This window comes from Camelus bactrianus, chromosome 23 (assembly GCF_048773025.1).
Source record: "Camelus bactrianus isolate YW-2024 breed Bactrian camel chromosome 23, ASM4877302v1, whole genome shotgun sequence".
NCBI classification, from domain to species: domain Eukaryota; kingdom Metazoa; phylum Chordata; class Mammalia; order Artiodactyla; family Camelidae; genus Camelus; species Camelus bactrianus.
This window is the reverse complement of record NC_133561.1, coordinates 10,109,045-10,121,257: the sequence shown is the minus strand read 5'-3', so window position 1 is coordinate 10,121,257 and position 12,213 is coordinate 10,109,045. Positions and strand designations below refer to the sequence as shown.

The 12,213-nt window shown below is 39.2% G+C and overlaps 1 protein-coding gene across 1 annotated transcript in view; it reads left to right on the top strand.

The window, feature by feature from the left end:
* USH2A (usherin) overlaps positions 1 to 12,213 on the top strand; it is a 642,834-nt gene that overhangs the window by 412,445 nt on the left and 218,176 nt on the right. The window contains exon 40 of the mRNA XM_074351610.1: positions 8,751 to 9,379. Within this exon, the coding sequence (XP_074207711.1) occupies positions 8,751 to 9,379 (629 nt within the window). The remainder of the gene's footprint in view (positions 1 to 8,750; positions 9,380 to 12,213) is intronic.

The window sequence follows — 12,213 nt, the reverse complement described above, 5'->3', positions numbered from 1 at the left end:
TGACTTTCAAAAGGCTAGATATTAATCTCAAAAGGCATGGTAGTTGAAACAATATCAATTGTATATTAAACAGGTTCTTTTATGTATACAGTATCCTTAATTATCTTATTTTAGTGAGAATAAGACATCAAGTGAGATTGAATCAGAACTATCTACCTTGCTTAATGCTTACTTTATTTTTTTAAAAAAAGCCATTATGAGCAATAATATATAATACTTCATCCATTTCTCCCAATTCATAATTACTCCCAGGGAGCAAGTTAGGTACTTTACAAGGACACATCCAGTCCTTTCGTCTCAAGGGTACCATTTAGTAAATTATCAGCACAGTGCAATAAACGACACCCAAGGTCCAGAAAGCATTAATGCACCTACACCCCTTTTAGGGAGAACATTACGTGCACTCTGGGGAATCTGGCAACGTGAACACCAACTGTATACGGATTTATGAACAAGAGAGCTTATGCTCAGAATAGATTTTTGAAGAAGCATTTTTTAAGGAAAAAAACAACTGAAAACAGATTTTTAATCTCCTTCTTACATATAACATGCTTGATGGCACTCAATAAAGGTTAACTAAAAATAATGATTCAGCCCACTGCAGAGGTGGAATGCCTGTAGAACGCCACAGTGGAAGAGGAGCAAACTGTCTCCTTTATTTGGCACTCACAACTTTTGTTTCCACAGAGAAGAGGGCAACACTTGGATTTCCCCAACGGTGATCCTTATTGAATAGGGTTGAGCACACTTATCTCCGGCCTCATCTTACCATAAAACAAGACTTACACACTTAGTGAAGTTAGAATTTTCAGGCACAGAGCTACTGCCTTTTTTTGTGATGTTTAGGGCTGGGGTTTGAAGTGAATAGTGTTAACCCTTCATCTTCCTTCATTAAGAATTAGTAACACTTTGTTATACAGATTAACTCATAACACCCAGTCATCGTTTTCATGGAAATCCTTTCCCTGAAACAATTGATGTCTTCCTCCCTCTGCTTCACCTGCAGACTGTGGCGTCATACACATCAGCAAAGGGCCAAAGGCTGGGCGTTTGCCCCTCCAGGTTAAGTTACCGGCACATTCTCACCCCTGTGACATGATGACAGTGTCCTATATATTTAGGGTGTCAGTGGAGATGGATGCCAGCTCTGAAGGGATGTGCAATTGTGTTGACAAAGACTGAGTGATTGGCACTGGGTACAAGCAGTTTTTCTGTCAAGGCTTCAAAGCTTTGCTTATAAAACCACCCAGGCTGACAGCTCCGTGCCAGAGTCACACTTCATACTTGATCCTGACCAGCACCTCCCCTTCACCAAAGTGTAATTCCCAAAGTAGACATTCCACATACCACCTTAGAGAATGAAACAGAGAAGTCACCTCCTGCCCACATTTAAATTTCAGACCGTCAATAGGTGCCTTTCTGCAGCAGCCAAACCCTCAAAACTTTCTGGTGCCAAAAAAAAGTCACCAATAGCAGTATTTTTAATGTGATACAGTGGAGAGCATGATTTTCATCAAGGCTGTGACACGGCCGGAGACACTTAGGCAGGAAATGAACTCTGGCCAAAGAAACAAATGCTTGGGTGAAAAGAGAAGTTCTTGTGGACAGAGAAAAAGGCTATGAGGAATTTTAATAGATTTTTTCCCCGAATAATTTATCATTTACATCACTGTGCTACTGATCTCCAGTTCCATGCATTTTAAAAAAATCTAGTGTGCTGATGCCAAATAATAATAATGCCCATTTCCTATGAATATTTTAAATCCTGTTAAACTTGTGTTGATAAAGGATGTTTGTTCCAGCCAACTTGGTCAGGATAGTGTTCGACTGTTTGCAACCAGATAAATACAAACAACACATGATTTTTTTGTTGTTAACATGCTGTTGGCAATCCAAGCACCTATGCATGTCTGTGGCTTGTAAAAATGCACTAAGGTCGTGTTAGACTGGGGAGCATGTGGTTGATAGCATGAAGACACTTAGCGCTCCATTGAAATTTTTGCTATCTTTTCATTAGAAAAAATTATCACTCTGGAGTATATTATTATTCCCTCTCTCTCAGTGTGTTTACAGTTGTTTTCCAGGCAGTGTATGTATGTAGAAATGGTAGCTGGCTGGAAGGGATACTTTCTTCCAACTTTAGCTTAAATGGGCAATGCTCCTTTGCCTTATTAAAATCCTGCCCTGTGTAAAATATGAGATAACCCACTTTTCTTTAAAAATGTGGATTCCCTAGACCACTGGAAGTCAGATAATCTGTTTTTTGCAAGGTTTTTCAGCTAACAGAATTGAAATATGGAGTATCTCTTTATTTCATTTTTTAACAACAAACATATGTTGTATACACAAGCCATTTGAGAAACCTAATGAAAATGAGTTCTTTTCTAAAAATCACTTCTCTACCTCCAAACCAAAGCAAAACAAAACCAAAAAGTCAAATTGCTTCTAGAACTGATCATTTAGTTGTCATATATTTTTAAAAGACTAAAAATTGAATCATTCACTAAATTTGTAGTTAGAAATCCTCATTTATATTTTAGCCACTAATCAAAGAGGCATTATTATACAAAATTTGTGGACTTTGAACAGTTTATTCTGTAGATTTACTCAGACAGTTTTTTCATGTTTCATTATTTTCTAACAGACTGTTCATAAGTTATGACTGGAGTATGCTAAATTTAGAAAGATGTGTCTTATTACCCACACAATGAGCTTTTAAGTACTACTAACACACTGTTTTTATTCATTGAAATCGGACTTACTGTTAGTTTTTCCACACTTACAGTTGTGCTGTGAACAAAGGATGCAGCAGTGAGAGAATCAGCGTAGTATCTGGGTCTTGCTTTAATTTTCTCATCAGCATTTTTTGAGCATTTTTCCCATGTTATTCATCTTTGAGATTCTCATAGCCATTTACAAAGCAACTGTGGTTCTTCTGCAGTAAGACTGAAGGACATTGCAATGTTAATTGAAATCTGTATCTAACAATACATTTCTGCTTTCTATGTTGTCTGACAAAATTGTACTCACCCATCAAGCCCCAGCTCAAATGTCACCTCCTCTGTGAAGCCTTCCCTCCTCATTGCTACCTTAGAATTTTGGTTTGTATTTACTTGTGTACCATTAATATCTCTTTCTGAATTATAACTTCTCAGGACCTAGGGTTCAGTCTCATTTACCTTTGCATATCTGGTGCCTAGTGGAAGGTGTGATATAGAGCAGGTACCCAAAAACTGTTAGTTGAAATACTGGTTAAGAAGAGTTTCATGTAAGCAAATCCATGAAAACTCCACCAAGCACCCCTTGACTAGGTATCTGCCATGTAGGAAGGACTGAAAGAGATGTGAAAGTTACAAGAATGCGTAGGGCAGTTTTCTTTACTTGAAGCATCCACTGTCCAGCAAGAATGTCTAAAGATAAAGATGTCTTTATCTAGTAAAACCGTAGGGTATTTAGAGCCGGGAGCAGGTCCGGAGCAGGAGCTTTTCCCTCCGCATGGAGCATCAGGAGAGCCTTCCTGGAGGGGAACCAGGAGAGGGAACAGGGAATGAGTTGTGTTTGGAGTTGACTTCAGTATCAGATTTCAGATTTACTTCCTCATCACTGGTCCAGAAGAAGATGTAAAAAGCAATTGCTATAGGTGTCCACTGACACATGGGGCCAGGAGGGCATCTTGCAAGGCGTCCTGTTCGTGGTTCCAGCCTCTGAGTATGAGGCAAGGAGGGTGAGGGTGAGAGGCAAATGTAAGAGAAAGAGATTCCAGAAGTGACCCTCATTTGTCGCCTTGGTCACAGGCAGCCTGCTGGTTTCCCTATGACTCAACATGAGCTGTCTTGACCAGGGTAATGAATGTTCTAATCAGAAAGTCCTCTGCTAAAAACCATGTGCTATTTCAAAATAAAGGGGGATAAATATACAGAAAGAGAATTCCGAAAGGAAAACATGTTTTCTTCTTATTCTCACAACCTGTAATGAGTAAAACACAGGGTCCTTGTCACACGGAGGGGAAGTAAAACTGTGAAATGAAATTTGGTCAGTTGATCAGGATACTTCTAGAGCAGGATTTTCCAAATCATTTAATAAATGTATCTGTGCCCTTAAGAGTATGTAAGTTTTAAAACTAATGTTGCATGGGAAAGATCCTATTAGTAGTGTGTTTTAGAATTTAAAGTCAACCTGCATTTTAAGAGTGTTCCATGTGAAAGAAAAACAGAAACCTTTTTCAGTGAGGATGGCACACATTTGTATCTATAGGTTTTATTTTATTTAATGAAGAAATGTGAACTTTAAGTTCAGTGGTGCTAATTGATGGTTTTGCTTTTCTGTTCCAAAGATGTTTTCTTAATTGCTTTAAATATTCACCTCTGAATACTGACATGTGTATCTTCTCACACAGTGATGTGGGTCTCTGTTTTACCCCCAACAGAAGATCCATGATGCAAAGTAAATCATTTAATCTGCTGATTTTCAGAGCAAAGTGGCTCTGTTTGCAGGTCACTACTTACTTTGTTTTCTTACTTTGCATGGATTCCACCCTCCAAATTCTTGCATTTCCAGAAGTTATGAAAACAAATATTTATTATTATCTTTATATTCTCATTTTTATATCCCAAGATCCAAAGCTAAAAGTGACCCACAGAAAATCCTTTGAAAGGATAGGGCTTGATGAATGAACAGTTTTCTCCACTCAGCCTCAGTCTCCCTCTTGAGCTCTTGAATTGCGTGGGACACTTAAACCCCACTGCTCTTCCAAACTTGGAATCCCCGGCTCTTTTAGGACTTTTTTCTGCCTTCATGAATTCTCATATTAACACATGTGATTTTCTGCCCCACACTTTCAGGGAAGAATCCGTAACAATTCACTGCACAGTATGCCCCAATTCTGGAAGTCAAAGCATTCTTACTCGCCTTCCTCTACTGTCCCGGTCTCAGGAGAAATAGAGAAAATAGTTCCCCAGTATTGGCTCACCCCCTTGCAGACTGTGAAATAGTATTGTTTCGGAGTCAACCATCTTCTAGTCTTCAGACGGTCCTTTTGTTTAGTAATGGTGCCATGGTGCACAGCCCTTTTCCAATTTTATCAGTGGTTGGGAAGCTGAATGTTTGTATTTGTGCCAAAATGTAATGCCTGTTCTTATTATTTGTTTTGGGATAGAATTGTGTACCCTCTTCATTCCAAGATTAACATTTATCTTTATTTTATTGGTCCTATTATGTAAGTCTTTTATTATAAGCCGTCAAAAATCCGTGTGGGAAGTAGCTGAGGTATAAACAATAAATTGATAAAAGAATTCATGATTAAAGACAGGATGGAATCCATCATTCTACTCTTCTGCTAACATTTCAGTGTGACTATCAAAGGCCACATGAACAATTAGCATGGAATATATTGTTCTCTATCATGATATCTCCATATATTTGCCACCTTGATTTTAATTCATTGGCAAATTTAGAGGATATTCATTTACAGAGTTAATATTACAGAAAAAAGAGTATTTAAACCAAGTGAGTTTTTAATGAGAATGACAAATAATTGCTTCAAGGCAATCGTGAGAAAATACCAGGAAAACTGAGCAATCCTGGGCACCTCTAGTAGCAAACAATTTATAAAAGATTCATGAAAACCACTGAAAAAAGTTACACACGTACTACAGGTGTGAGTCATTCAGACCCCCGCACGCACGTACCCGTTCTGCCCAATATACACACCCGAGTATGAAAATAAACAAGCAGACCCCTTGGTGAATAAGCTCATTACTCTGTTTTAGGCTGGGGCTGAACTTTTGAAGCTGATGGGCAAAATCGTTTCCCATAAAAGATGATTTCATTTGCCAAAAGGAAACTATATTCTGTTATTAATGCTGAAATGAAACAGCCTGAAATATGAATCTGTGATCTGAACAGAAAGGATGCTCCTGTTCCCGGCTCCAGGAGGGGAGTTCTCTAAACAGTTACACCCACGGAGAGGGCTGTGCGGTTGCATTTTCATCATGAGCCAGCTGAGCTGCGTGGCTGTCCCACCTCCCAGCCTCCCCTCCAGTGACAGCCGCATTGACAACACGTTATACTCCACATTGATTTTACAGTTAAGGAGCTGATTGTGATATATAGGGATTTTAAGAATTCAGCTGAGAGGCTGACTTTTGCCTTTTATCATTCCATTAAAATTTTATAACCATCTTTTTCATGTCATTTCATCCATGAATTCTTACTTTAGAAAGTGATAGCTACTGCTGTGAGCATAACTTTTCTCATGTTCAGAGCTTTTTATTGTATTAGCAAACTACCCCAATTATAGTTATTACTCATGTTTTACATAATTGTGGCGACCCTTTCAACCATGCTGTAGCACGCCGGTTGATTTGTATATAGAATTAGATGATTCGGCTTATCATTTTAAAGCCTGAAATTGAAAGCATGCCAAGAGTCAGGTTTTAACACTTCCTTAGCCAAAGGAGCTAATTAAGCCACTTTCAGCTTCCGAACCACGGACTTTAAGGACCCTTCCTGCACCAAGAGCAGGGAGCCTACTCAGAGCGAGGAAGCTAATAAAACATATGCTGGCTTTTAAGGGGGAAAAAAAATTCATGCAATTGAAATTGTACATTTCTTCTTTCCCAAGATAAGAGATCATCTTTAAGGAAAGGCTGTGTTCTTGGGGGCTTGCAGTGCCAGGTCATCTCATTACCCTAGATAGTTCCCCGAGAATACTGTCATCATATTCAGGAGAAATAAAAGGCTTTTCTCCATCATAGCAGAGCATAAACTGCATCGTTGTTACTTTCCCTGAAGAAGCGCAGTTTGATAGTGCACATACGAGGAATAATTATGCAAGTCCCTGGTGAAAACCCCAATAGAAAATAGTCTGATTTTTTTTAAGTGTATATGATTCTTTTTTGAGCGAGGAAGGGTGAGTTAGGGTTAGACTTCAAAGCCTTGATTCTCTACCATTGATTTTATGGACCTCAATCTCAGAGGATTTAGTTTTATGGAACAACATTGGTATCTTACAAGACTTGTGCTTGCTTTTCTTTGGGAAACAGCCAAATCTAGATGACAAGTATAAATAAGAAACGCTCCGTATTCCTATTTTGATACGGAGAGCAGAACTAAGACGCGTCACTGCGGCTTTACAGAAGCTTTAAAATGAAAGCTAACAACAGACTCAAAGGGAAAACTGTGATCCCTCTCAAGATCACTGTACTTTTAGGATTTTTCTCTTCAAATAGGATGCATTACCAAATTGTCAGAAATAGCTTGATTTCAGGGTTCCTGCCCTGTAACATCTTTCCTCTCAAAAAGTAATTATGATTCTACCATCAGTCCAGTTGGTGACAGATACATGGATCATGTTGTGTGAAAAGGCATCCAACCAGCTATTGCTGTAGTCACCTGCTCTGCGAAGCAGCCATTGCATTTCAAATTTAAACCTTGGGAGCAACCCTCAGTTGTGCGCGCACACACACACACACACACACACTCACACTCACATAATCAACACTGTTTTAAACAATTACTAAGTCCGAGTATATCTTTTTTAAAGATTTTCAATAAAATCTAATGTTCACAGAAAACTCTCATAAATGTCAAAATTGCTGTGGGCAGGAAAGGGGGACATAGCATTTTCTTGATCTGCTGTAGCAATTTATAGATTTCGGGCCGTGGTTTATAAGAATGCTAAATGTTCTGGAATTGCAGCTGTTACTGATCAGTGATTGAGCCAGATTTGTGTTATTGCACCATGTTCTTGCTTGTACCCAGAGAGCAGTAAAGCCTCGATATAATAAAAAGCACCTGCATTTTAAATGAAATTTCAATTGAAAAACTTAACAGCCCTTCAAACTGCAGAATTTAACGCAGCCCAGTAAAGCTTAAATAACACTTTGCCTCCGCAGGCTGAGGGGTTTGCATTCAAGGTGACTTGAGTGTGTCGCATGGTGAAATTATTTACAATTAAGGAATTTCTCTGGAGAGCTGCAGAACATTTGCTGTTCCACAACACCTAGGCAGGCATATGGTGGGCCTTTTTCAGTATTCATGGAGCCTCCTGAACCTTTATGATAATTGAATCAGTTAGAGTGCTGAGTGGGGGAAGCGTAAAGCCTGTTAACCCGAAGGTCAGAAACGTGCACTGTTTATTTGTCAGCAGGTGAAAGAGCTAAATCGGCGGCTTCCGTCACAGTCGTCACAGCAAAAAGCGCCTGTCATACTGACAGGGAGTGGATAAATTGCAACACATGGATTAGAGTGGTAGACAGAGCCAGGCCTAATACGGAATAGATAATGAGAGATGCTGAAGGGTTTTACTGGGCCGTGAAATACGCAGGTTTGTTATGATAGTGTTGCTGATCAGAATTAGTTACCGCAGCTCCAGAAAAATGCAGCGGAAGCTAGAACTTTGGTTACGACTGCCCTCTTGTATGTTTCTCTCCTAACATCTTTATTTCAAAAAAGTTCTTGTGATATTTTTAATGCATAGCTTTCACAAAAAGGAGGGATTTTAATAAAGCCTTCTTAGAAAAGAAAATGATAATTTAATTCATTAACGTTCAACAAGTACTTCTTGCACGTTTAAGAGCAAGCCAGTAATGATCCTTGTCTATACGATGCTTCTCCAGGTACTTATTGGCCTTTGCCAAGAGGTCAATCTCATACTCTTGTGGGAGAGTTAATACTCATTTTAGCTTTGTTTTGGAAAGATACGGGAAGTTTCCAAAAGCAATCACTTCTTCGTTTATTCTTCTTTATAGAACCTGGACCCATAGACCCTCCGATTCTTCTGGATGTGAAGTCAAGAATGGTGTTGGTCACCTGGCAGCATCCTTTAAAGTGCAACGGGGTCATTACCCATTACAACATCTTCCAACATGGCCACTTCTGCTTGAAAACTTCTGGAAATGTCACTAATTGCACAGTGACCCACTTACGCCCGTACACTGCCTATAAGTTTCAGGTAGAAGCTTGCACTTCCAAAGGGTGTTCCCTCTCACCAGAGTCCCAGGCTGTGTGGACACTCCCCGATGCACCAGAAGGTATCCCAAGTCCAGAGCTGTTCTCCGATACCCCAACATCCGTGATTCTATCTTGGCAACCCCCTACCCATCCCAATGGCCTGGTGGAGAACTTCACAATTGAGAGAAGAGTCCAAGGGGAAGAAGAGGTTACTGCCCTGGTGACTCTCCCAAGAAGCCATCCCATGAGGTTCATCGACAAGACGTCTGCTCTTAGCCCGTGGACAAACTATGAATACCGCATACTGATGAGCACTCTTAATGGAGGTACAAACAGCAGTGCTTGGGGACAAGTGACCACGAGACCCTCACGGCCCGCTGGGGTGCAGCCCCCTGTGGTGGATGTGCTAGGACCCGACGCAGCCAAGGTAAGATACAGAGTGTTCTGTCTTCTCCGCAGACTTGGAAATCTACCCTGGAGCGACTCTGTGTTGAACAGAGCCATCTACTGACAAAACGTACACATTTGTTGTTTCAGGCGTTCACTGGAGAAACTGGGTTTTGGCCTTTGGCCCAAACCATCTTAAATTCGATGTCAGGTTTTCATTTCTCCCTGTACCCCCTTAATTATATTGTTGAGATGCTTCCATTTGCCTCACACACCTGAAATGCTCTGAATGCCACCATGGGATGCTTAGCTTAACCACCACGTCAGATTTAAATAGATCAGAAAATGAGAAGAGGTGGGGAATTACGGAGGAAAGGATTAGCGTTTTAACAAAAGCTCCAGTTACAAATATTATGATTTTTTGAATGATCAAAGAATCAAAATGCTAGGGCAAGAAATAAAAATAGCCTATTCCTGGGCTATCTAGAAGCTGTTCAATTATTCACTTCATTCTTCTGGGAATGAGCTCCAGAGGAAAGGGTAACTACCATTGTTTTGGCTTGCATACAAACTTCATTCAAGGGAAATTAGTGTAACCAAACAGGAGGGAGTTTTGCAGCTTAGAAGCCTCTTTTGTGTAAATACACACATGCTTCCATGGATTCAGTCTTGTACTACTGCCAAAAGCATTGGTACGGTAGCTTGCTCACCGGAGCACGAAACAAAGGACATTTGCATAACAGCAAAGTTCATCTGTTAAAATTATTCCGTGGATCTATGCTGTGTGTTCTCCCTCCCTCACGGAAAGCAAACACTAAGTGATGCTGAGGAGTGTAAATTGCTGAGGAAATTAAATTTAACCAACAAACTAAAATCTATTTTTTAAAGTCTAGATTATTTAGTCTCAACATGAGAATGGTCAGAGCAACATCCCTTCTTGATAGAAATATCACAAGTGTATAGAATTCTGTTGATAAAACACTAAAAGGAAATTCACTGGAAGTAGGTGATGTATGATGTTTATTGTATGAATTGGGTAATCCTAAGAATTGCTCTTCATTCAAAGAAAACACAAACCAAAAGAAAACCCCAAACTAACCTAGAGGTATTAATCATTCCTGAAATGACTTTTCCTTTTAATCCTAAGAGAATTTTGCAAAATTTGGTGGCAGCACCAATCAATACAAAGTGACATAAACACAGTCCCTTCACAAAGGCAAAGCTGGCTAATGGACATTTTTCTGGGTTCTTTCTAACAAAAATGTAAGAACTAGGAAGATCTGAAAGATAACAAATATTTTCAGAAAAATGATGGCTCAATGCACAATTCTACTTGATTCAACATCTATAAGTGATGATCAAAAGTATTCAAAACAAGGTGCCTGGCTTTTTCTTTTTCTTTTTTTTTTCTTTTCTTCCTGTTTTGATTTTTGTAACCTCATCTAGGAATGAAACATCCATGGCTTGTCAGCCTGTTAAAGTCAAGTCTGGATTAGCTTGGCTTGGGAGCTGAATCTCACAGGTGCTCACCAGGTCAGGAATCTTAAAGTCTCTAAGAAGGTGCTTGAAATAGAGACATTGTACACTTGTGATAATTTTTTTTTAAATTTACACCTTTATTACTTCTCAGTTTATTTATAACTAGAAAAATCAAAAGTTATCAATGAAGAGAGTCATCAGGAATATTCAGCTGAATCTAGTATTGGATTATATATGTTTAAATAATATTAAAACAACATATTTATGCTTCAGTATTATGGGCTCAGTTAGGTTCAGAAAGGTCTTTAGACTGCCAAAGTAGATGTTCGAGTGACATAGCTTATCTGGTAAACAGAGGCAGTGTGGCACTAATACAATGATTTCTCTTTATAAAATACAGACTTGTGGTTGCCAGAGGGGCGGAGGGTGGGAAGGGAAAGACTGGGATTTCAAAATTGTAGAGTAGATAAACAAGATTATACTGTATAGCACAGGGAAATATACACAAAATCTTATGGTAGCTCACAGAGAAAAAAATGTGACAATGAGTATGTATATGTCCATGTATGACTGAAAAATTGTGCTGAACACTGGAATTTGACACAACATTGTAAAATGATTATAAATCAATAAAAAATGTTTAAAAAAGATAACACTTAAAAGTTAAAGTTGCAAATAGGTAAAATATGGGGAACAACAGAAGGATGGTCACTTATGACTTGGTAAAGACATGTTTTCAACATTTATCACAGTCATTCCAAATATTAGGGTGAAGAAAATTGTCAATAATATTATCGACAATAATAATAATTTCAGTTCTACTAACATTTATTGAGCATCTGTAAGTCTTCATGAGTGCCTCTTTTAGGCACGGACGATACAGTGGAGACCAAGACAAAATCCTCCCTTCACAGAACATACATTTTAGACAAAGCAACATGATAAATATATAAAATGCTCAGAGTGAAAAAGACTTGGAGGCAAAAACAATTCAGGGTAAGGGGAGTGAAGCACACCCACCACCAGGCCAGTGGGTAGAGAGCAAACGCACCGCCACGGCACCCTGGTTCTTCCTGCTTTGCCCCAGGCGGTCTTTTCACCACCACACCCTCCGAACTTGCGGTGTAATAGGGTAAACAGGGAAGCTTCACATACTCAGGCCAGCAAGAAAGCAGCCCACAGTGGCACCTCAGCAAGTGTAAAAAGGTGTGCTATGACTTGGCATAGATGTGAGCTTTAAGAAGGGAAACTTGCATGTTGAATTCATATTCTTAATATCTTATTTGAGTATAAGGAAAACAAAATAATATATAGTGGCAAAGAGGTTGTGCTTTCTGACAAAGTGAGAGCCGCATACTTTGATTTGGTATTCAGTCACTTAAGAAAATTCATTTC